The sequence below is a fragment of the Amblyraja radiata genome, chromosome 28, assembly GCF_010909765.2.
Source record: "Amblyraja radiata isolate CabotCenter1 chromosome 28, sAmbRad1.1.pri, whole genome shotgun sequence".
Classification (NCBI taxonomy): domain Eukaryota; kingdom Metazoa; phylum Chordata; class Chondrichthyes; order Rajiformes; family Rajidae; genus Amblyraja; species Amblyraja radiata.
In genome coordinates, this window is record NC_045983.1 from 24,353,813 (window position 1) to 24,380,654 (window position 26,842).

General features: G+C 39.9%; 1 protein-coding gene across 1 annotated transcript in view; it reads right to left on the bottom strand.

The window, feature by feature from the left end:
• Positions 1-730: 730 nt before the first annotated feature.
• The window catches only part of hsf5 (heat shock transcription factor 5), a 43,230-nt gene continuing 17,118 nt past the window's right edge, over positions 731-26,842 (bottom strand). The window contains exons 4-7 of the mRNA XM_033046394.1: positions 14,094-14,645; positions 11,397-11,447; positions 10,624-10,813; positions 731-840 (exon numbers count right to left, since the gene is read on the bottom strand). Coding sequence (XP_032902285.1) covers positions 731-840; positions 10,624-10,813; positions 11,397-11,447; positions 14,094-14,645 — 903 coding nt within the window. The remainder of the gene's footprint in view (positions 841-10,623; positions 10,814-11,396; positions 11,448-14,093; positions 14,646-26,842) is intronic.

Genomic DNA, 26,842 nt, shown 5'->3' on the forward strand with positions numbered 1-26,842 from the left:
TAAACTCAAAGCGAGAAGTTGCTTTGCCCACCAACACTTTAAAAAAAAATCTGTTGGCTGCTGTTTTGTTGATAAAGTTTCCCTAATGATGATGTAATTACATTTTGTAACGAACCTCTGATAATGCAAGATGCATAATACTCAAAAAGCCAATGTAACAAAGCAAATATAATTAAGAAATTAAGAAAAGCAAAACAAATATATTTCACACAGTCTATTTTGGTCTGAGGGAGGTTAACCTATTAGTACTTTTGTTGCAATCACTTTTATGCCCATTAGAACCATGCAATATTGCAACATTAATTCATTTTTAAGATACACAAAGAAAGTTATGTAAAATTATTTTATGTGATGGAATCCAAAGTTACAGTATAGTATTTTACATTGATAGCAAAAGAGTCCACAAATCATATTCTCCTTCCAGTTTCTGCATATACTTTACATGACTATAATGATATTCAAGAAAGCTGAATATTTACTACAGAAATTAGACATTGTTTTACAACAGAAACTACAAAGAATAATTGAATTAATGCAATGTTAAAATATTGTATTTGAAGAGTTTAACTAAATATGATTTCTGCACCATTTTAAGTATTAGCTTAAAATATAAAACTTAAGTTTTCTGAAATAATACAAGAAACTAAAGCAAATTAGAAAGCAGAATATTAAATACTAATATTTTAATGTAAAAAGTATAACTTTCAGGCTACTTGTAGTTGTTAGATGGCTAAGGTGAGAGCTGGGGAGAATGGCTGGCTTCTGTCTCCCAAACACAAATATCCTCGTCTTTTTGAAAGTGATCCTGGTTACAGGCCACATCCACAAGAAGATGAAGATCTAATTGAAACAAGATCTAATTATTAAACTGTTTAGAATTGTCAAAATACTGTATGAAGCTTGTACATCTATTTTTAATACACTATTTTTACATTGGTTTATAAACAGTTTAGTTGTATAATTTACTTTCACAGCAATTATATTATTGTAGCGGCACACCACATTGTTATATTATGATGAAATAACTTTTTAGCATAGTTAAATACTCGAGTACAATAACCCATTTTCTTAACTTTGGTCATGGATAGAGAAGCATTATAGCAATAATTGAATTATATCTGCTTGTTAAGTTTGTATTTCTTGTAGTGTCTTAGACTGAGATGAATGATACATCCATTTTGGCACTCCTTCATAGTTAAGTGATATTTAACTATATTATAGGTCTCCTGGAATCAAATGTTGCTGGCTTTCTGGGGAGATATGTAGTCTCTTGAGCTAAGCATGCTCAAGCCTGGTCAATACTTGGTCAACTACAAGGACAAATGAGTGTTGTAGAACTTCTACCAGGAAAAACTAAAAATCCAATTGCAAAGTAAATTCAAAAAACATTTCAACATATTGTGGTCATTAAATAAAATGGCTTTTTCAATATTTTAGCAAACAGATAGATGGGAAGGGAAAGGGAAAGGGAGCGGAAGGGAAAATGCATCTCTCAATTTAGCTTTCTTAATCCATTTTAGGGTTTTATATATAATAAAGAAAAGTCTGCTGATAGGGAAAGGATTTAAGCAGATAAATATACTTCATAGATGATAATCCAAAATTCTAAACAATTTGAGGAAATGCTAGAGATTTGTCTAAGCCATTTTTCTGGTGTTAATATTGAATAGATTGCTAGTACCATTTTGTTTCAAATAGTTTCAAAGAAAATGTTCCTTCAGTGCAATGTCCTATGCTCAACTAGTTTCAGCAGCTTCATCAATGAACATCACTAAGGGAAAGAGGATAACTGGAGTGAAAATAGTGTTGCTTAGAAACCAAAGCAGTTTTCTATGTGTGGAGCTGCAGGAAATGGGTAAGGTCCCCAATATTTCTCCTCTGATTTTACTGTGGAGAAAAACATGAAGGCTAGGAAAGTTGGTACAGTTAATGGAAATGTCTTGATGACAGATCGTAGGAGACCTGGTTTTCCTAGGGTGTACGCAGGTTGATATTCAAGGGCGCTGTGGGAAGTTAGAGAAGTAATTGTGGGAGTCCTGGCTCAGATATATGAATCATCATTAGACACGGGTGAGCTGCCAGATGACTGGAGTGTGGCAAATGGTCAGCGTCTATATAAGAACGGCTATAAGGTAAAGCCATGGAACTAGACCATTGAGCCTAAAATATGTGGTACGTAAGTTACAAGAGAGGATTCCGAGGGTTAAAAAAAATATATATATATATGCATTCAGATCGTCAGCACTGTACTGTAGGTGCTAAGTAGGTGGTATCTTAGATAGTAAAGATTGTTATCAACAATTACAGCAGGCTCTTGACATGCTGGGTAAGTTGGCTGAGGAATAGCTAATGGAGTGTTGATCAAAGATCCTATAGCGAGCAAGATAGTCCACTCGACGAAAAAGATGTAGTACGGTTATGGGCAGATTTATGGATAAATTTCGGCCCCATTTCCGTAACCGACTTCCGTCTCCGCCATCTTTGTCCGCCATAGCGGAGCAAAGATACTAGTGTGGAGACAGAAGCCGGTTACGGAAACATCCTCGTAAAATCAAACATCATTGGTAAAAATCTTCTCCTCATTTTCTTTCTGCCCCTCGGCCTCACAATAAAAAGCAAAAAGATGCCTATGTTCCTTCCACAGCGTTTGGGAAGTCTGGCCCGGATCAGCATGGCTGGGACGCCAAGGTAAAGTTGCGGGGAGGTTTGCAATGTATTTTTATGTAATGTTGTCCCTTGTCTGGGCCTTGTGTCCGAAATAAAGTTATCATTATATATAAAAATCTGGAGAAATATATATGTGTGTGTTATATGATTATATACATCTATATCACATTCATATATGTGTGTATGTGTGTTCTTTCCTACACAATCTAATCAGTTGCATGGTCGCTGAATAAAACCATCCTTAAGTTATACATCGTTTTTTAATCTAGCTCAAAAAAATTATTTTCTTAAATACTTCATTTAGATAACCCCACCATTACAGACAGATCTCATTCCACTCTCTGGCTATTGGGCCAGACCCATTTTATTGTTGAAAAATAATTCCATAGACACAAAAAAACATTAAGGAACATTAAGTAACATTCCAAGATTCCAAGAGTAGAGCAACTGGAATCTTCATATTGCTATTATTTTTCCAAATACCGCAGTTGTGAACAGTGTGATTAGATGAATTACAGAGTGCAAGAGTAATACAAAAATCAACTCAAACACAGCGCATGAGCCATTTAAAAGGAAAAGCTTTTAAAAAAAACATTAAAAAAGACAATTAACAGAATCATAATTTGTTAACATATTAATCTTTAACAAAATTTAACAGAATTATGATTGAATAGAATTATGAATCTAACCCTATATCACACACGCAAACTGTTCCCCCGCAACGCTGATTACACTGCGAGAGGGATATACAAAGTCGGGTCGGGTTACTTAAACGGACGAAGAAATGGCCCACGTTCTGCTCTGTTGCGTACTACACGTCAGTCCATTGCATTTAGCAGGAGTATACTATCTTGCTCGCTATAAATCTTTGATGCAGATAAGTGTGAGGTGTTGTGTTTTGGGAAATCAAAAAAGGGCAGGATCTTCATAGTGAAAGATAGGCCCCTGGGAACTGTGTACTTGTACTCTAGGAGTACAAGTACACAGTTCCCTGAAAGAGGCATAATGGGTGGATAGGGTGGTGCAACATTGCCCATCATCAGTCAGGGTACTGAATATAAAAGTTAGGACAAGATGTTGGTGAGGCCACACGTTGTTTTGGTTATTTTGCAAGAGGAAGGAAATCATTAAGCTGGAAAGAGTGCAGAGAAAATGTATGTGGATGTTGCCAGGACTTGAGGGGCGGAGCTAAAGGTAGAGGTTGGACAGGCTAGGACTTTATCCCTTGGAGTTTAGGGGGCTAGGGAGTAATCTTGGAGAGGTGTATAACATTGATGAGTACTCTCTTGAACTTCTACACGTGTACGGTAGAGAACATATTGACTGGCTGCATCGTGGCCTGGTGTGGTAACTCGAGAACCCAGGAATGAAGGAGATTACAAAAAGTGGTAGACACTGTTCCATCCATCATTGGTACTGACCTCCTCACCATCTAAGGAATTCAGAGGAGGCATTGTCTCAAAGAGGCAGACAGCATCATCAAGGACCCACACCACCCTGGCCATGCTTTCATTTCACTTCTGCCATAGGGAAGAAGGTAGAGGACTCTAAAAAACCTGGATATGGGTGAAAGGTGGGCAAATAGGTCTAGCATAGATGGGGCATGTTCATTGGCATGGATGCGTTGGGCCGAAGAGCCTGTTTCCTAGCTGTAAACCCTATGTGATTAAAAGAACCAAATGTAATATTTCCAAAGTTGCTGTGAGAATATGAGTAGTGATGAAGATACAGGTAGGCTTCAAGGGGATATGTAAAAATTAAATGGATGCATGAGAACATGGAATATACAAACATATAAATTAGGAGGAATAGTTGATACAGCCCCTCAAGTCTGCTCTCGCATTTAATACAGCCTTAACTTTGCATACTTGTCTGCCCACAGTAACCTTTAATCCCTTACTCAAATATCTCTGTATATCTGCATAAAAAATATTTTAAGGCTCTGCTTACACTATTCTTTGAGGAAGACTTTTCCAAAGACCTAGGATCCTGTGAGAGAAAAAAAATGCATCATCTCTATTTTAAATGGGTGCCCATTATTCTTAAAAATTCAACACTAGTTTGAGATTCGCTGAAAAGAGGAAACATTCTTTCTACATCTGTCATGGACCCATCTGGATGTTCTATTTAAGGTTAGGTTCCTTTCATTTCTCTAACCTCCAGCAGCTAAAAGTTTAGAATGTCTAACCGTTCCTCATAAGTCAATCCACCCATTCCAGAAATTAAGCTTTTGAGTTTTGTAAATAACCCTTCTTCCGTATCATCCTTCTGTAAATAAAAAAGACTAATACTGCTGACAACAGTCAAGATGTTGACTCACTAATGGCCTTTGTACTTTTGTACTTAATCCCCCATTCAATAAACAACAACATTATGAGCGGTTTCTTAATCATTTGCTGTAGCTGCATATTAGCCTTTTGCAACCTATGCACTACAGTGTTGAAATCTTTATCATCTATATAAATGCTCCTTACTTTTTCTGCCAAAATGGACTATTCCTCATTGTTCTTCTTTATGCCTTATTTGCCAAACCTTGGGTCATTCACTTAATCTTCCAATATTTCTACATAGCCTCTTATGCCCTCTTCACAACATAGTTTTGTTCCTGTCTTTGTGACTTTAAATGTATCACCATTCTTTTAATGCTTTCATCCAAGTTATTTATACAAATTGTAAAAAGTTCAGGCCTTAGCACTGATCCCTGTAGTTATCTCTGGTCACATTCAGCCAATCAAAAAAAAGCGCACTATTGTCTACTCTCTTTTTCCTGTTTTCGTTTTGGAGATACAGCGCGGAAACACGCCCTTCAGCCCAGCGATCCCTGCACAATAACACTATCATACACCTACTAGGGACAATTTTTACATTTACCAAGCCAATTAACCGACATACCCGTATGCCTTTGGAGTGTGGGAAGAAACCAAAGATCTCGGAGAAATCCCCTGCAGGTCACGGGGAGAACGTACAAACTCTGTACAGACAGCACCCCATAGTCGGGATTCATCCTGGGTCTCCGGCGCTCAATTCGCTGTAAGGCAGAAACTCTACCGCTGTGCCACCGTGACCGTCCATGACTGTTAGATAGCCATTGCTAATTGTCATTGCAAAATTACTAATCATGCCTTCTACATTTTCATCCAAATTGTTGATATAAACCACAAACAGCAATGGACCCAACACCAATCCCTGAGGCACACCACTAGACACGGACCTCCAGTCCAAAAAACAACCTTCCACCATCACTCTCTGCTTCCTTCCATGAAACCAATTCTCTATCCAGTCAGTTAGCTCTCCCTGGATCCCATGCAATCTAACCTCCCAGAGCAGCCTACCACGTGGAACCTTATCAAATGCCTTGCTGAAGTCCACATAGACAATGTATACTGCTTTGCCCTCATCAACCTTTTTGATTACTTCTTCAAAAAACTCAACCAGATTTGTAAGACATGATCTCCCATGTACAAAACTATGCTGACTATCCCTAATCAGCTCCGTCTAACCAAATGTGTATATTATCTTACTCCTTACAATGGTCTCCAGCAACTTGCCTACCACAGATGTTCGGCTCATTGTTCTTAGTTCCCGGGCTTTACCTTGCTATCATGACAACAAAGAAAAAAATTGCCAGACTAGTTCCTGGGATAGCACATTTGTAATTTAAGGAGCAAACTAGACCAAGTGGGACCCGTTGGGCCCGGTCCCCCAACACGGGGGGCCGTCATTACATGGGAAGGCTGGTCCCCGAATGTAGTGTCAGCACTCACCCCCGGAGCCAATCACCCCCATCTCCCATTCCCCCAAAACAACCCGTTTCCACCACACCCATTCCCCCAACGCAACCCGTTTCCACCACTCACTCACTGTGCAAGTCCTTTTAAACTTGGTAGGGTGTTGTGACGTCATAACTGCCTAACTGCCAGTGCAATTTTGAAGAAATCCAACTTTTAAATGTCACTTTAAAACTTTAAAATCTACCTCACTATGTCCCTCTCCTTACAACAGAGATCAGCAACAGAGAGCAGCAGAGGTCACATTGTGATGTAATTTTCAGTTTTTGGAATGTTCACTGCAGCGTGTGCCTGAGATGCCATTATGATATCATTTTTGGTTTTCGGAATCTTCACGGCAGCTTGTGTAAATGAGATCCCATTGTGATTGGTGGGACTGTGTGGCATTGTGACATCATCACTGGAAGCTGCTAGAAAAGTCTCACTCTCAGAAGATGTTTTTGGCTTTTTTAAAAAACTTTAATCATCAATAACTTGTAAAATATAGCATTAATTTCAGAAGGGAACCTGATTATGGCGTTGACAGAAAAATGTGAGTAAGAATGTTGAAAATGTTCAGCACTACCGCGTAGCGTTTTGACGAAGATACAAAAAAACGCATACAGACATACACACATACAAGATGAGACTTTTAATAGTATATAGACTAAGTGCAGACCCGGTGTGCATTGGGGAGCTGATGAAGCTGTTTATGAAATGAGGCCCTTCCCTGACGTCACTGGAAGGTGGTGGAATATTCTGTTTCACTGTGTCGTTGCGGGTGTTACTAACCCTGTGAGGGGAAGGGGAGGGGCGGTGTGAATAACCCGTGGGGGGGACAGGGCGGTGAGTGTGAATAACCCGGGGGGGGGGGGGGGGGGGAGTGGCACTAGGCAGCTTGAGAGCCCAATGTGATTATCATCACTAGGAGCTCCTGGTAAAAAGACTCTCTGTGAGAAGCTGCGGTTACCGTTGGCAACGTCCCATTGTGATGTCATTGTGGCACTCGGCAGCTTGAGTGGGATTGTGACATCATCAGTGGAAAGTCCTGGAAAAAGGCTGTCTGTGAGAACCGCTTTTTGCCTTTTTTTAAACCTTGAATTGTCAATAACGTGAAATATAGCATGAAATGTGAAGGGAACCTGTTTATTGCATCGTCCGGGTTAATGTGAGTAATAATCTGTAAAGGTTCAAATGTAGCGCGTAGCGTTTTGACGAAGGTAGAAGAACATATACAGAAACAGGCACACACACACATAGAAGATGAGACTTTTAATAGTATACTAGACTAAGTGGGTGGGTCCCAGCTTCACATGGGAGGGCTGGTCCCCCAATGCAATATTCCACCTCTCCACCAATTCCAATATTGGTTTCCAGTGGGGTGGGGCAGGGGGGCTTTCTGGAGCACTAGTATGGGTGTTGTGAGCTGAAGGGACTGGTGTCCAGAGGGCTAGTATGGACATTGTGGGCCAAGTGGATTCTTGGGCTGGCAGCTCAGTCACTCAAGCCTGGTGTGCTGGCAGCTCACTCAAGGCTGGTGGGCTGGCAGTTGACTCACGGCTATTCCTAGAAATGCTACTTCAAGAAGGGTGCAAGGCCACCAAATTCAAGTGCAGTTTCATACTACTTCAAACAGGGTGCAAGGCCACCAAATTCAAGTGCAGTTTCCTGCCACTTCAAGCAGGGTGCAAGGCCACCAAATTCGAGTGCAGTGTCATACCACTTCAAGCAGGGTGCAAGGCCACCAAATTCGAGTGCAGTGTCAAACCACTTCAAGCAGGGTGCAAGGCCACCAAATTCAAGTGCTGTTTCCTACCATTTCCAGCAGGGTGCAAGGCAACCCAAATTCAAATGCAGTTTCATACCATTTCAAGCAGGGTGCAAGGCCACTAAAGACAGAGAGTCGTGACCTCTCCCTCACCCTTCTTGCAGAGACTGAGCCACACCCACACTTCCAGGTTGTATAGTCCCTCCCACCAGAAGGGGCGTGGCCTTCATGGCATGATTGACAGGAGAGAGAATCTCAACATGGTAGCGTTTTTCCTAAAATCAATATACAGCGCAAACAGGAAGTGGTCAAGATTAGACTTTTAATTATTTTGACGGCAAGGCAACTTTAGCATTCTCAAACCAACTTTTCCATTCGGCAAGGCAACTTTAGCATTCTCAAACCAACTTTTCAATTAGGCAAGGCAACTTTAGCATTCTCAAACCAACTTTTCAATTAGGCAAGGCAATTTCTGCATTCTCAAACCAACTTTTCAATTAGGCAAGGCAACTTTAGCATTCTCAAACCAACTTTTCAATTAGGCAAGGCACCTTTTGCATTCTGGCAAAGCAAGAATTTAATTGTCCTATCCGGGGCACATGACAATAAGCTCTCTTGAATCTTGGGGTCGGGGTCCGTGGCCGGGCTCGGGCGCTGTTGATTTGCTGCTTGGCCATATCCGTCCCCAACCCCGGGTGTCCCGTCTGTCTGGGGGTGTCGACCCAGGCTTGCAGCCGGCGTGGGCAGAACTGTCAGCTGCGCCTCTCTCTTTGTCCGGTGGCTGTCGTTTTGCCCCCTCGGTGCCTGCAGGGGCCGAGCACCAGTCATCAGCGGGGATGCTGATGACTGGGCGGATCAGGCAACATCTCTGGGGAAGGGTCTCGACCCGAAGCATCACCCATTCCTTTTCTCCAGGGATGCTACCTGTCCCGCTGAGTTGCTGCAGCATTTTGTGTGTGTCCCCGTAGATGGATGGTGTTCGGCCTTTTCTCGCACCGGGGGTTTGGCTGGCCATCAACCCCCCTCCAACGCCGTCGAAAGCCGAACAGCCACTGGACAAGGAAAACCGATAGCCACTGGACAATGAGCGAGGTTGCAGCTGACGGACCCCCCGCACCGGCTACAAGCCCGGGCTGACACCCTCGGCCGCCCCCGGACAGGGACGGGACACCCGGGAGGGGACGGGACGGGGATGGCCCAGTAGCAACTCAACAGCGCCACAGCGCCGGAGACCCCCGCCCGACCCCGACCTGGCGGGTTCCTCGGGAGTTGAAGTGGGATTGGGCTGGAGTTGGCGCTTCTTCTCTACACTGGCTGTGGGCCTGTGGGGATGGGACACTCCGGGGCGAACGGTCCAATGGTGGTTCGGCAACGCTTGCAGTGCCGGTGACCAGGGTTCGATCCTGGCTGCGGATGAGGCACGGGTTTGTGTGCGCGCTCTCCCCTGTCCTCCACTCGCATCTCCCCCCCCTCTCGCTCTCTGTTACAGCCCGCTCTCCCGCCTGCCACCCCCGTTCCTCAGATTAAATATATTTTTACAGATAAATTATGAATAAGGATAAGAATTCACACACAGTTTATTCAGCCAGCGCTTTGTTCGCTTTTTCTTTATGGTGAATGAGCTTTGACAAATCCCATGATTCCTTGCGTTTTGTTGGAAAACCAAACTTGCTCAGGGTTCTCATTCTTTGAGAAATGTTGTAAACTTGTTGGGCTGAACAGCCTCATTATATGCATTAAAGAAATATCAGTATGTGAACCATGGATGGTTGCTTATTGGCCAAATGTTTCATGGAAGAACTTCAAACGTTTGTGCCCATCCCAGGAAAGCACTGGCACTAACAGGAAACTAAGTATGTAGCCATATGCTTATCAGAGTTTAATGATGATCATTGTATAGTTGTGCTTGTCTTGGATGTCTATTTGATTAAAAAAAACATGCTTATTTTATAATAATCTAGTGAAGTCAGGAACTCTCCACTGTATGTATAACTTTTATAATCCAACATGTGCTCACCAACAGTAAACCAAATTATATTTTAACCCAATAGCAACATAATCAAATTTTGGACTTTTGTTGGAAGCATCTGTAACTTTTACCAAAAACATTTAAAAAATATTGAGAAAAGATTATGGACCCCAATACATAAATACAATAATAGTCAAACAACATGTTGTCTATCAATTGAGCAAAATGTATTAAAGCTGTAAATGTCTTTGCTATTTTAATGATAAATAGTTCTTCTTCCTATCCTTAATCCTAAAACTTACAGAAACAAGACTTTAGAAACAAGAATTCTGTAACAATATTTTTGAAGTCGTACTTAACCTTTTTTTTAAATTATGGAGAAGTAAAAAAGTACAGAGGCATGACATGCCCATGCATAGGTTCAAGCTTATATTTAATTTTGATTTTCTTACCAGGAGACTTAGCCTGCTGGCTACTGTTTTGTCGTCTTGATTTGATAGGAGTAGATGCAGTAGTGTTAGCTGCAACTGTGTCTTTTGGTATGTCAAAGTCAGAAAGCAGCGCTGAAATAATGGTTCTTGATCGATCAGTGGTCTGGATGGAATCCAAGGAGCCAGTTTGATAGTCAGTACCATGTACCGTCTGCAGGAATGAAGATTTACTTCAATTTAGAAAGCATAAACCAATTACATTGTTACAATTTAAAATAACTGAATTGATTTAAGGCCTTTGGTCTTGAAAGATGCAATGTAAAGCAAGTATTTTATTTGAAACAGTTTTCATCCACACTACTTTGGACTGATTTAGGAATACTAGTTCAGAGATTTCTTGGCATCTATACAAGTGTTTTAATCTGTCAAGAGCGGCACACCATTAAACAATTTATTTGTGGGTCCACTATTGAACATTTAGAAATGCCTGAGGTGCAAGGGGTCAGGCACCACTGACTGAAGATATTAAAATGCAACAGTACAATCTATTTGAAAGACGTATGTAAAAAAAGTTGCAGAAGAAAAATTGTAAAGGTTTTTCAATTATTTTCACGAATGCCAGATTAAAGGAATGTTCATTTATGCTACCTTTTTCATCATGGAATTGTATTATTCAAGTTGATTTCACTCTGCAGGTTATACAAATATTTCTCCCTCTTTTGTAAACAAGGCGATACACAAGCAGAGGAGACAACAACTAATTATGGGGTACAACCAATGTTACGTGATCTTACCTGGATGGAGTTGACAAAGCTAGCCATCATTGGAACAGCTATTGCCATAGACTGCAGAAGATGATGTTACATTTTATATATTTGTTTGCAGATTATGGGCGGCATTGGAATTATCAATATACATTGTGTGCTTCTAATTGCCATTGAGAAGATGGTGGTGTGTTGCCATTTTGAGTCATTTAAGTCCTATAGGTGAACCTAATTCTCCTTCTCATATCCCATCCCAAACACATAGTTTTTTATGGGATTCGCATGCTCTTCCATGAGAGTCAGCCTCAATGCCATGAGTGGGTCACCACCTGTTCGGAGGGATAGCCTGAAATCCCTGGAACTATAGTCTGTAGAAATGTATTTGTGTAAGTACGTGTTTGCAGTTACAATGCATAGCAACCCATAAACACCTAAGAGTTCAAGAAGGAACTGCAGATGCTGGAAAATCGAAGGTACACAAAAATGCTGGAGAAACTCAGCGGGTGCAGCAGCATCTATGGAGCGAAGGAAATAGGTAATGTTTCGGGCTGAAACCCTTCTTCAGACCTAAGAGCTGCCTGACGTTATATTCTGGTGATATTATATTCTGGGCCTGTAAATGTTAAAGAAACCCACCTAACTGAAGCAAGCACAAAGCTGGTTTTCTACTGTAAACTGTAGTTGTGGGTCTCTTGCAGAATCCCAGTATAAAATATAGTTAGAACCTTTTGGAGATACTTGACAATATGATTGAAATTTGCAGGAAGTTTATTACACTCTAACTGGAGATAGCCTTTATCAGGCGCATGTGCAAGTGCAATGTAGCTGTTAAAATCTAAATATACTTGTTTTTTTTGTATACAAGCATGGCTGTTTCAATGATAGATGGAATGATAATAGACCAAAATGTTTTTATGCTTAGATCACTCAAAGGAAGGTCTTCAACAGAAACAGAAAATTATTAGCAGCCACTGAAAGATACCTTAGAACAGAATAATTCATCTATAGCAACGGCAACTATCTCAAATGTATGACTCTAGTTCTCTAATTCCCAGTGACTTCATTTACAATTCCTCCTTCGAGCCACATAGATAAAATGCTTGAACAGGGTTGAGGGACTGAATAGACAGTTCTTCTTGCTCTTCAAAAGAAAACAATCCACGTACTCAATGGGATGTTCTGTGATTTCCTCTGCTTTGGAGTAACCTAATACAGATTTGGTGATGGCTTTGTGAAAAGCATGTATTCAGTTCAAATGAGTAACTCTGATCTTCCATCATGATCCTACTTTGATCTCGTTTATTTTGGCATTTTACAATGATCTAACAAGACATGTTGCAGTCATCAAATCTCAACTTTGAATTCAACAATATCAGATAATCAGCCTTTAGTTTGTCTCCGACCTGGCCAGCCCAATGAAAGATCATGATTTGTAATGTTAACTTAGTTTTTCTCTCCCAACAGACACTGCCTGTCTTGCTGCTATTTTCATAATTCTCTATTATTTCAAATTTCCAGCAATTACCTCACAGTTTCTTACAGCATCAGCCTGATTTCTGTTATGCTCCCACCTCTGTTTTCATTCATTTTCTTATATACGCATTCCTCTGTTTGCATTCCAGTCTCTTAGTTTCCACTTTTTCAACGAGATTCTCTTCTTCTTTCACCTTCTGTGAAACTTGAAATATGCTTCTTTTATAAATGATGATAAATTATCTATCTGAATATTAACTGTTTCTCTCTACACATATGCTGCCTGACCTGCTGAGTGCTACTCACACGTTCTGTTTTTATTTCAGATTTTCAGCATCTTTTTGTTTGTTTCCGTGCTGCACCTATTTATGGTTCTTTAAAATAAACTGGACAATTTCTATCAACAAACGGGATTGCATGCTATTGGAAATGCATTAGCAAATACCGCAATGGATAGACTAGATGGACTGAAGGATGTAACCATATTGCTCAGGTTATTGAGATACACTTGACTCTTGAATACAGTTAAGTGACACAGAATATCATGAATAACACAGCAAGGGATTCAACATCTGCAAGGTAAAGGACAATAAATGTTCTGGATTATTCTCTTTACTCATTTCCAATTTAGGTGGATACTTGTAATACTTGACGACCTTTTCACTTTAGCATTTGTACTATCTATATTTGTTCCAAATATTCGGCATTTGTCCTTTTTCCATTTTTTCGAGAAAGTATGATAGTAAATAAAAACAACACACTCTGTGCTCCATCTGCTAATTCAATAGAGATATTAACATTTTATTTTTTTAAATGGGAGATATTCATATCTGATCAGAAAATGAAAACAAAAATGTTTAAATTATAACTTTGTTTCTGTCTGAATTTCATTCATTTATGTGAGGTCAAAGCTAGTATCTACCACTATTACATACTAACAAATCCAGCTGAGTCATGGCCTTTCACACTTTAATAGAATGGTGAAAATAAATTCCTGTTGAAGAATTTCATAGAATTTTATCCAGACTTGATGTGCAGAATATATGTATTTCTTTACAGCTATTAAGCTGAATATTAATACAATTGGATATAGCATTGTAAAGCTTGTAAATCTGGCTTTCTTGTTTTTCTAGTGATGATATGGTCTATTATTGTAAGAATGATAACTGCTCCTAAACAAATACATTAATCGGTTTGCTTACAATATGTAACTTTTTCACATACTGTGTTAACAATGTTTCTATTATAACTTACTCTTTCAGTGCTGGATTCTGGTCCATCCTCAACAAACACTATTGGGTGCAGAGATGCATTATGGCACAGCTTAGACACCTTGCCTTGAGGTAGACACTGATCAGGAGGTATTGATTCTGGTACAATGCTTACAATGGTTGTATTCTCAGATGGCTGTGAAGTAGCTGTGTGCACGCTGTCAGCAACTACTGGCAGTGAACATGAGAGTGATTGGTCTGCTGTGGCTGCTACCACAAAAGACTTAATCTCTGAGACTGCAGAAGTGAGAGACTGAATTTTCATTGCTTGTACATTGGCTCCTGCATTGTCAGTAAATGTTGGAGTGCTTGAGGTCTGTAGGGTGTTCCGTGATTGTTGCATTGGTGATGAATTCTCAGTGGTATCCATTTTCACCAACTGAATCTTTGGAGAAGCTCTTAATTCATCCACTATCTGAAAGACAGTTTCCAAGTTAACTTCAGACTTTTTGGATTCGTCTGTAGCAGTGCAGTGCCAGGCTGCTGCATTGTTGTGTAGAACATCAACAGGATATGAAGACTGCATGGCAGCATTCTAAGGGTAAGAAAGTTGAAATTTCAATGTGCATATTGCAATATAAATTTGCCTTGAAAAAACTATTCTTGTATTTGTTTAAAATACTGAAGAATGTTTACATTGTCTATGCAGTACTCTATATAATTTAAATGTTAACAATTGTGTACTTCCTTTTTGTACAAATAGACATTTTGTTGATACCTCTCTGTTAATTTTATGTAAATATTATTCCATCAGAAATTCCAGATTCCTGAAATTCCAGGCCCTGGTTCATAATTCAGATGAAAGCCGGTGGGGCAGGGGTAAGTGGATGGTGTAGACAAAAAAAAGAGAGCAGAAAACTCAGCAGACAGGTGAGTATATTATAGGAGTAAAAGATTGAGTGTAAATTAGAAAATTCAATGTCCATACTGTTGGATTGTAAACTACTCAAGCAAAATATTCAATGTTGTTCTTCTAATTTGTATTTGGCCTGTCCATAGCAATGGAGAAGCTGAGCACAGACATATCAAGAAAGGGAATGAGAGTTAAAATGGCATGCACCCACAAGCTCAAGGAGTGCAAGTGCTTTACAGTAGTCGCTTATTCTACATTTGTTTTCTCCAGTATGTTCTTTTCATGTAAATAACAATCACGATTCCACCAGGTCTGGATTTTTCCTCCACAGACTTTGAAATTTTTTACATTAAATTCATCAGCAGAGAAATCTCTTTCAATGATCTTACATAACTTTCATAAACTTAAACTTATCCCCATCCAAATAATATTGTTCTGATAATGGTCATATTTCAAACAGAATGATCTTTAATACAACAGATACTGTATGTAACAAAATCTATCAATTCATGGACTTAAAACAAACAAGATTAAGAAGGTTCACCTAACTACTTGGAATAGAGTGGAGCAGCAAAATAGGTTGTCTATATAAAGACACACAGAATCGCATGGATATATCACATGAAGTGTAATTAAACTGTAGGCAAGGTGTATACCCATCGAGATTGGCTGCAGAGGTTTTGCAGTGCAATCGCTCTACAAAGCCTTGAATGCACTGGGCATCAACGGAATGGAGAGAAGAAGAGCCATCAAGAACACCACAGAGGCAGTGGAGAAAGCCTCGAGATGGCTCTGGATCAGGAGAGGAGTTCCATGGGGAGGAGCGAATGCCATCTGATCAACCACAGCTGGGTCGCCTGGGTGTGGGTGTCTGATGTTGAAAGACCTGAAACACCCAATGACCCCAGGTTACATCACTGATGATGTGTTCAGGAGCATCAATATATGTATTTTTATCAATGGAAGTTAAATTCCCAACAGTAGTAAACACAGCCAGGTTTAGTGGAGCTATTTCACCAACATGGGGGTATATTCTACTTTAATGCAAATATAGTTAGAGAGTGATGGAAGAATTAATGTAAAACTCTAAGAATAAAATAAATAAAAACAGGTGTAGAACATTTATCTCTTCTGTGTTTGCTGTGATAATTAATAAGACCATGCCTGATCTTTTACATTAACATCATTGCCTAGATTAACCCAATAAGCTTGATTCCCATAACATATGAAAAAAATCTATCAATCCCTGCCCTAAATATGATCAGTAACCTAGCCACCACACTCATTTTAGGTTGAGAATTTCAATTTTTCATTATCCTCTCGAGAAGATATTTCATCTCATCTCTCTTAAGAGTCAAGAAAGTCAAGAATCAAGAGTGTTTTATTGTCATATGTCCCAGATAGATAAATGAGTGTGTGGCCAGGATGGTGTGGGTCTCTGATGATGCTGGCTGCCTTTTTGAGGCAGCGACTCCGATAAATCCCTTCGATGGTGGGGAGGTCAGAGCCGGTGATGGACTGGGCAGTGTTCACCACTTTTTGCAGTCTTTTCTGCTCCTGGGTGTTCAAGTTGCCGAACCAGGCCATGATGCAACCAGTCAATATGCTCTCTACTGTACACCTGTAGAAGTTCAAAGGAATCCTTTCTGACATACCGAATCTCTGTAATCTTCTCAGGAAGTAGAGGCATTGATCTGCTTTATTTATAATTGCAGCAGTGTGCTGGGTCCAGGAAAGATCTTCTGAAATATGCATGCCCAGGAATTTGAAGCTTTTTGGCTCTCTCCACCATCGTCCCGTTGATATAAACAGGATTATGGGTCCTCATCCTTCTTCTTCAAAAGTCCACAATCAGTTCATTGGTTTTACTGATATTGAGAGCCAGGTTGTTGTGCTGGCACAACTTGGTCAATTGGTCGATCTCACTTCTATACTCATCACCATCTGTAATTCGTCCAACAACGGTGGTGTCGTTGGCGAACTTGAAGATGGAGTTCGCACTGTGTCCGGCAACCCTAAAGTAATTGCAAATCTGCATATTTCAATTAGATTACTTCTCCCTCATTTGCACTCCTGAAAATGCAGGTCCACATATATTTAAGTATCTGGGATGCAAATATTTTTTTTTATCACAGGTGAATTCTAGTGCTCTAACATAAACTGAGACAGAGTCAGTGTAAAAAGATAATACATGCAGAATTCTCATAAAGAATGATTAAGCAATATAGACAGAAGCATTCAAGGAAGAGACAAGATTCAAATCAGATTTTAGAGAAGTTCATGTTTCTAGAAGGTTCTAGGACTAATTACTCTTGAGATAACAACTGTGATGGTGAATAACCTTCTTAACTAGATGGTTTAGGGAGCTATTCATAGTTTGGTTAAGAGTTAGAGATAAGTCACATTGCTACGGGTCTGGACTCACATATTGGCACGGTCAGATTAAAAAATAGTTTTCATCCTCTGAATGGGAGATAGGACTTTATGATGATCCATCAGTTTGTTGACTGGCATAGCATCTAAATTTAATTCCAAATAATTGAAATATATGCCACTAACATTTAGGGATCAGCACAAAGCTCACCATTGATGTTAAGCTGATTGACATTTTATTACTTGGTCTATTCCTTTCATATCCCTTTCTTCTTAAAAGTACAGTCCTCCAGCCTGTAACCAAAGAGGATTGCAAAATCATGTTCAGAGACTCTGCTATTTTCTTCCTTACCCATTTTACTTGGAGGCACATCCACTTTTAAAGAAATTAAACTTAAAACTTACTCTTACTCTACTTAGGGGCTATGATTAAAAGGTTGGTGATGATATCAAAACTATCTCTGTGGTTAATTATAAGGAAATAGTTGTAGGAATGATCATTTGAATAAAAGAATGGCAAATGGAATTTAATTCAGAGAATTGCAAGATAATGCATTACAGAAATCAAAGTCTGGAAATAGACAATAAGGAGAAAAATACTGAACAGTGTCGAGAAGGCTTTAACATTGGGCCGTCAGCAGAGGCTGTGCTAAGGGTTCAAGGCCCCGACCACCATGGGTGAACAAAGGAGGAAGATGACTGAATTTTATTGCCTTCCATCACAGTGAGGAATGTTGATTCCACTGTGGTGGACGTTTATGTTAAAATTATTATTGTGTATTGCTTTCTTTTTTTATTTGTCTGGCTGTATGGTAACTCAAATATCACTGTAATTGGTGCATGTGACAATGAACTTGAATAACAGAGAATCTTGGTGTGCATCTGCACAGTTCCCTGAGTGTAACAAGTCAGTAGATAAAATGGTGTGGGATACTTAGCTTAATTGACAGAGATATACAACATGAGGATAATTATGTTTTGCTGTACCTATACAAAACACTAGTTAGACCATAACTGAAGTACTGCTGAAAGTTCTGGTCACCTTCTTGTCACCTCAAGAAAGAGATGCTGAAGAATTTAGTTCTGAGCAGAGATCATTTTCATTAGAAACAAAAATTGCTGAGAGGGAATTTAATTCAGGTGTACAGAATGGAAGAGTCAGGCAGGCAGAACCAGAACACTTATTTCTCTTAACATGGAGAAATACAAATCTAATTTTCATGGGTTTAGGGTAATTGGTTGAAGGAAGGAGGGGAATCGAAGGAAAATAATTTCATTCAGAAAATGGTGGGGTCAAGAATGGTGGAGGCAAAAAGCATCAACAGATTGAATGAACATATGGAATGTTATAGAATGAGTCTACAGCCTAAGAAAGCAAACAAAAACAATCAAGAATATAGAGTCTGGAAATCTGAACAAAAAAGCAGAAAATCTCAGAAACACTTACAGTTTAGACAACACCTCTGGAAAGAAAAACAAAGTTAACATGAACAAAGCACAAAGTGCTGGAGTAACTCCATGAATCTCCGCATCTATGGAGAAAATTGTTAGGTGATGATTTGGGTCGGGGCCATTCTTCAGACAAAATTAAGGATGAAAACAAGACTGGTTTTGAAACAATGTGGTATTGTGTAATGTCTGGTCTCTCGACAAAAGGAAAGATATACTTACAAAATAAAGAGTGTAATGAAAGCTTACTAGATTTGGGGCGGCACAGTGGTGTAGCAGTAGAGCTGCTGCCTCATAGCACCAAGACCCAGGTTCGATCCTGACTATGGATGTTGTCAGTATGAGTTTGTACATTTTGCCTGTGACCGTGTGGGATTTCCCCAGGTGCTCCGGTTTCCTTCCACACTCCAAAGGCGTACAGGTTTGTAGGTTAATTGGCTTTGATAAAATTGTAAATTGTCCCTAGTGTCTCTAAAGTCTAGATTATCTCCTAGGATGGTGGGTTTGTTATATAAACAGAGATTAGAAAACTGGGCCGTTGAGTTTAGAAAATTGTAAGTGTTCTCATTAAAACATAGAGCATGGCAGATACAAAGTTGATATTTCCCCAGGCTGGATAGATTGGAAGCTGGGGTCTCAATGTCAAAATAAGGGGTCAACTACTCAGAACAGAGATAAAAAGATTTTTTTCACTCATATGTAATAAATCTTTACAATTCCCTACCCGAGGACTTTGAAGGCTCACTTACCGACTATACACAAGGCAGAGATCAATATGTATTTAAATTGTCATGTAATTAGGGGATATATAGTTCATGTAGGAAAGGGACCCTGAGGTAAAATAATTATAATAATATATTATTGAATAGTTGAGCATGCATGAGGGGCTGAATAGCCTATTCCTGTTTTTATTTATTATATTCTTACAATAGACCAAATGCTGTAAATTTTAAAACAATTCTGTCCTTTGTACCTCAGGAAGTATTGCATGTGATGATTTGGAAGCGCTGTGTTCCATTCTTCAGCCTTCCCCTGCTTCTCATTATTCCACTTTCAGCTGCAATCTTCTCGATTTTGCTATATTGTGCAAGGTGCAGCAGGCCAATATCATTCCTATATTCTATTTGGCATCCTTGTGGGCGAAACTAACAAAAAGCTCAAAATCTACCTAAGCATCTGTAATGTTTCTTTCATATTTTGATGGCTTATGAAATGGCACACCTCGTCGTCATGTGGCTCAGGTTACAGCTCTACTAGCCTACACTGTAGATCTTCACATGCGTTATAAGCCAAGTCTGCCATGGGTATTTCTTGCCTCCTATATCTTCTTAGAACAGAAGTGTATCCAATACTGGATTGCCTGCATATAAAAATCTTATAGCAGATTGTAGGAATTTTAACACAAATCTGCATGAACCCTTTCTTGTAGTTAACTAATCTTGCAGTTCATTACAAGTTCCCATTCCCATGATGGTACTTTGTACCTTTAGGAATCAAATTAGAGAGATGAATCTGGGTGCCTGCATATTGTAGCTATGATCGGTACTGGGCAAATTTACTTCGTACCCTGTTGAGGCAAACAATCCATACATCATCGGCCTTCTGCATTTATATGATGACAAATGTGAAAAGCTTTCCAAAGGTCTCTGGAGCAAAAAAGTAGAAAATAGGGAAATTATGCTACCTGCAGTCATATGTCTAAATGACATTTAAACAGGCATTGCGTCTATCACTATGAGCTGTAGGTCAATTATCATTTCATGTGGCAAACACATCCTGCAGAATCGTTGTTTTTCTAAGAGTTAAAGGAAACTGAGCTGCAGTCTGTAAACATTGTAAAGTGGGCAGTCTGATTTGATCCTGGATTTCTCCTGTGCATTACAGGTTGTAGAGTGGCATTTGAAAATGGCAAAAATTGTGCCAATTTAGTATCACACATTTGATTGTTCAAATAATTTGTTAATTTTGCACCATGCCAATAGTCACTTCAGAATAGTGTCCATAGTGTGCTTCAGAAAACCCTTTCATCAATAGAGCCCCTAAACTGACAGAATTGACACAAAATATATATTTGTTGTTAATACCATAGTTTAGCGATTGCAAGCACAATCCTACAGCCTCTGTCCTAACTTTACACAACTGAATATGTTTTACGACAAAACACATTCATAGACAAGTTAGACTTTTCCCATTCCTTTTGTGCTTGTTTTCCATGTTCATTGTGCAAACTTGAGTCGCTTCCGCAATTATTGCAAATTATGATTGGGATTATTTTGTTACTAATGTATCCATTGCTTCTGTTCTTTCAATCCACTGTTTTAAATGAATGACAGCTTTATTTCAATCAAATTAATTACGGACACTTGTTAATGATTGCCAAATATTCAGTTCCATATGGAACATCTCTGGGAATAAACTAGTGCATGCTTGCATGCAGCAATCCTATTGGCTCTATGGATATAGACTAGCGAGTGACATTGACACAAAGAGCCAGCAGAACATCATCACCTGAAGGTTCCTCTGTTAGTTACACATCCTGATTTGGAAGCATATTATTTTTCCTACATTATCACTTAGTCTAAATAATTAAGATGTCCCAAAATTCTTACTGAACAACATTGTAGGTATATCTTTCTCAGAAAGGATTACCTTCATCACAGTGGTTCAATTAGGCGCCTCATCACCAACTTTTAAGGACAACAATGGATGGATAACATTGATGGTATTGACAGTATTGCTCAACTTCCCCAAATCAAAGAAAGATGAATGAAAGAAACCCCTCTCACTTTCAGCACCCCATTGCTTGCAAGATTTTGGCTTGCTTCTCTCCTCTTGTCTGGCTCCAACCATGCAAATAGTCATTTGCCAGTTTTTTTGCACTGGTGAACTTCAGTTGCCAACCCACAACCAAGTAGTCACTGGTATGTTGTTCAATGATCATTTAGTGTGTCTTTGAACATTCAGATTAATTTCTAAACCAACCTTTCGGTTGCTAATAAATTCACAGGGTGAAAGAGTGATTTTTTCCCCTCTCTTTTTTTGATTAAAACCTCAGGCATCTCTGTTCTCTGTTCTCCACACATACTTTCAGAAATATATGTTGGTGCTTATGACCAAAGGCAATATTAGTCTTAGTTTACAATAATGTTAGATGCAATAAACCAAGAATGATAATTGCTACAACAATAACAGATATAAAAGGTCCTCCAACTGAACTTGCCATTTGAAATGTGACATCATCAGAAGGTTTGACTTTCTTGATTAGAACAGGTTAAGGGGAGAAGGCAGGAGAATGGGGTTAGGAGGGAGAGATAGACCAGCTATGATTGAATGGCGGAGTAGATTTGATGGGCCGAATGGTTTAATTCTAATCCTATCACTTATGACCTTATGACTTAATTTTATTTGCAAATAAAAGGAGACAATTTTTTAAAATGTGCCACCGAAACATTGATTTAAAACTATTACTAAGTCATCTTTGCTTAAATTGTAAAGAGGAGTCAAAATAAATACACTTAAAATCAAATTAATTTGAAAGGAATAATGGAAGGATTTAAGAATAGGGAGGAAGTAGAAAGGAAGAAAATGAGCCAAGGTAACTGAAGCAGGGCTCGAAATTAACGGTTGCCCGGGTGCCAATGGCGACCTAAAATCCCGCCAGGCAACCTAAGAGCCATGCCATTTTGCCCGGAGTGGCAAGCACCCGGGACACCTATTGTTCAACTCTGAGCGGGCCCCCATCTCTAGCTCTCTCTCTGTCACTCTCCGTCTCCGCCCGCCATCCGTATCCGTGTTCAGGCCGCCGGGTCTCCGCTCTCCGCTCGCTCCTCATCCGCTGGCAGGGCCAGCTGCCTTACACATGTGCACTGCCAAGGCCTGCACATCCTCCCCCAGCACATGCGCACAACCACGGCCAGCACATCATCGGAAAATAAAATATAGTGGCACAGCTGATGGACTTGTTGCCTCACACGCCAGAGATCTGAGTTCGATCCTGACCTCGGGACTACCAGTGTTGAATTTGCACATTCTCCCTGCAAGCGTGTGAGTTTCCTCCCACATCCCAAAGACGCATTGGCTTTGTAGGTTAACTTGTCTCTGTAAAATTGCCCCTAATGTGTAGGGAGTGGGTGAGGAAAATGGGATAACAGAACTTGTGTGAATGGGTAGACAAAAATGCTGGAGAAACTCAGCGGGTGAGGCAGCATCTATGAAGCGAAGGAAATAGGCGACGTTTCGGGTCGAGACCCTTCTTTAGACTGATGTGCGGGTGGGGTGGGGGGGGGGGGGAAGAAGAAAGGAAGAGGCAGACACAGTGGGCTGAGGGAGAGCTGGGAAGCGGAGGAGAAAGCAGGGACTACCTGAAATTGGAGGTCAATGTTCATACCGCTGGGGTGTAAACTGCCCAAGTGAAATATGAGATGCTGCTTCACCAATTTACGGTGGGCCTCACTCTGGCCATGGAGGAGGCCCAGGACAGAAAGGTCAGATTCGGAATAGGAGGGGAAGTTGAAGTGCTGAGCCATCGGGAGATCAGGTTGGTTATTGTGAACTGAGTGTAAGTGTTGGGTGAAGCGATCGCCAAGCCTGCACTTGGTCTCACTGAGGTTGATCATACGCTGAATAACCCAACCAGATTTTTGTTTGGAAGTGAAAAGAAATAATAGAAATTGCATTCATTGCAACGTGTAAAAATAGTTGAGATACTGTATTATAATTTTGCTGCATGTTATTGTGGTATATATCATGGCTTGATTGGTGAATATGTTAGGTTTGTGACTTTATTTGAAGCAGAAATAATATGTGAATGCTTCATTGACCATTATTCCGACTGATACTACGCACTTCGTCCAAGCACATTATCGCATGCGTCATGCAAGCCGTCTTAAATGACCACCTAAACTGTCATTTGGCAACCTAAAAAGCTGCTGAGGTTGCCTGGCTGGCAACAAGGAAAAAAAGTGAAGTGAGAGCCCTGTGAAGGCAGGCATTGGAGTGAGACAATCCATTCACCTTGAATAAGAATAGTGCTGCACTGTTTCTAACACTCATAATGGACCATGCATGATTTTTTATATGATATTATAGTGAAGCCCTTCTAGCATTTTGAGCCGATGTAATATGATATTATGCAAGAATAAAAGTTCTCCTGCCATCCTGGAAAATACTTTCCCCTCCAGTAAAAACACATGATCTGGTCACAAGCCCATGCTTTTTGTGGATCTTTGCTGTGTTCAAATTGTTTGCTGTGTTTCCTACAAGTGACTACACCTTTCACAGCAAAACAAAGACTGTAAAAGACAATCTAAATATGTCAATTTCCTTTTGGATATAACAGATAGGACAGTTGGCACTCTTTTAAAACATCAATTGTTTTATTTATCTTCAATACTCTGGATGAAGTATGGGGCAGTTTCTCATCTTATTTAAGCTGTTAGTGTTTGTAGTGGCATACATTGCAAACGTGGGGTGGAGATAGTTTATGGAAACTATTTCATTACTGGAGGTATCAAGAGCTAGTGGAAGGAGATAATTCAAATTATCAGATGTCAAATTCCATTTAACATTTAATTAAAGCAAAAAGGTATATCTCTTAGAATTTAAACAATTTTTATTTGGATGATGAATATTTTTTATTTCAATTGGAACAAAATTATATATTTAGGCAGCTAGGTATGTAAAACAGAAGCTAATGTTTCTGATCAATTATGTTTATAAACCTGAAACGTTAACTGTATTTTTCTTTCTACAGAGGCTGTCTGTCCCATGGAGTATTTTGTGCATTTTCTGTTTTATTTCAGATTTTCAGCATCTGCAATCTTCCTTTTGGATCTGCACTGTTCAAATTGATTGTACTTTGATTCTATATTTTACAGGAAATTCAATGCAAACTATGACATTGACAGTCGTATTGTGAAACTGTGCTTTAACCAGGAATGGGGATCCTCAGAACTTATTCAACCCTTATCTCCACAAATGTATTATGTTTAGGATGTTTGTCTCAAACTCCCCCTCTGCTACTTAAATCACATGTTAAAAAACTCAAAGTAAAATAATTAATCTTTGTTTCAATAAGAGAAACAGGGTTCAAGGCAAGCTTAAAAGGACATAGTTATATTATACATCTTATAAGTAGTTCTGAGCTTATTTTCTAAACTACAGAATTTTCACACTGGAGATCTGTGACCAATGATATTCAACAAACATTAGTGTGGGCATCTATGTTGTTTGTAATATGTTAAATTATATGGGTTAAAATGTTGAGCGGCTGGTTAGTAAGTTTGTAGACAACACGGAAATTAGCAGAGCTATGGATAGTGAGGAAGGTTGTCAGAGGATATAGCTGGGTATAGATCTGTTGGAAATTTGTGTGCAGCAATGGCAGATGAAACTTAATCTGGATAAGTGTGAAGTTGTGCATTTTGGAAGGTTAAATGCAGGAGCAACAGTACAGTAAATGGCAGGACCCATAGCAGCATTGATATACAAAGTGGACAGGGTGTTAAAAAGCAAAGTGCTGAAGGAATGCAATGAATCAGGCAGCATCTGTGACGGAATTGGCTATGTTTCTGGTCAGGACCCTTCTGCAGACTGTTGGAGTGTGTGGGGGGGGGGGGCAAAGTCTGGCAAGTGATAGGTGAATAGAGGATTACAGGTGCAGTTTGAGGGGGTGATTGGCAGATGGGCAGAGTAGTGACAAAGGATAGAGGTGAAAAGGAGACAAAAGGGTATCAGATAAGTAAAGAGAAGTGAAATGTAATGCTGGAGGAGGGATATGGGTGGAAGTGAACCGTGGGTGGGGATAAAGGATGGAAAATATGGGACTGGAGATGGGAGAAAATATGGGAGAAAGATGGTGACTAGGGCAGTGGAAGATAATGGAATATTGTGTGTGGACTGGGGTGGGTGCAGAGGAAAAAGTGTGGGGGGGGGGGGCTATTACTTGAAATTGGAGAATTCAATGTTCATACTATTGGGTTGTAAGCTATCCAAGTACTCCAACAGCTCCTGGTGGACAGAGCACAGTGAAATGGTCGCCTAGGTTACACTTGGCTTCAGCGATTAAAGGAAGCCATATCTGGAGCACCGAATGCATTAAATGAGGTTGGAACAGGTTTATATGAATCAATGTCTCACAAGGAAGGGCTGCTGGGGTTCCTGAAATGAAGTGAGAGAAGAGTTGTAGGAACAGGTGTTACATTTCCTGCAATTGCAGGGGAAATGTCATTGGATTGGGTGGGAAAGGATAAGCGAACCAAGGAGTTACAGAAATAAGAGACTCCACAGAAAGGGGTGGGGAAGGGAAGATGTTACTGGTGGGGGATCACTTTGAAATGGTAAAAAAATATAGGAGAGATATGTTTTGAATGAGGAGTCTGGTGAGGTGAAAGGTGAAGAGCAGTAAACTTAATTCTTGTTCCACCTGGGAGAAGGAAGAACAAGAGCAGAGTTATGGGACAGAGGAGACCCAGGTGAGGACTAAAGAGGATGTCTTGGCTATCCAAGAGCAGAATTGAGAATAAGGGATGGGGTCCTTGGAGAAACAGGGCAGGAGCTCCAGCTAATTTACCAGTAGATATTTGCAATCAAGGTAGCTGTGGGGGAAGAAGCAGAGATGGGATGATGTGACTGATAGTGGGATCATGTTGAAGATGGAGGATATGTCAAATATGATGGAAGCGAAAACTGGTGAGAAAACTGTGGTGAAAGGTGAGGAACGGGAGAATGCTATCCTTATTCTGTCTGGAGGGAGGGGTAGCAAAAGAAGAACTGCAGGACACAGGAGATGCAGCGGAGGGCTCCACCCATATCTGCAGGGGAAACCAGATTTGCTAAAGAAAGGAAACATCTCAGATGTCTTGGAATGAAAAGCCTCATCTTGGAGCAGATGCAGTGGAGACAGAGATATTGAGTGTTAGGGTTGGCATCTTTGCAAGAGGCAAGATGGGAGAAATGTAGTCAATGTAGCTGTAGATAGGGTGGTAAAGAAGACTTATGGCATGCTTCCCTTCATTGATCAGGGTATAAAGTATAAACATTGGCAAATTACGTTGCAA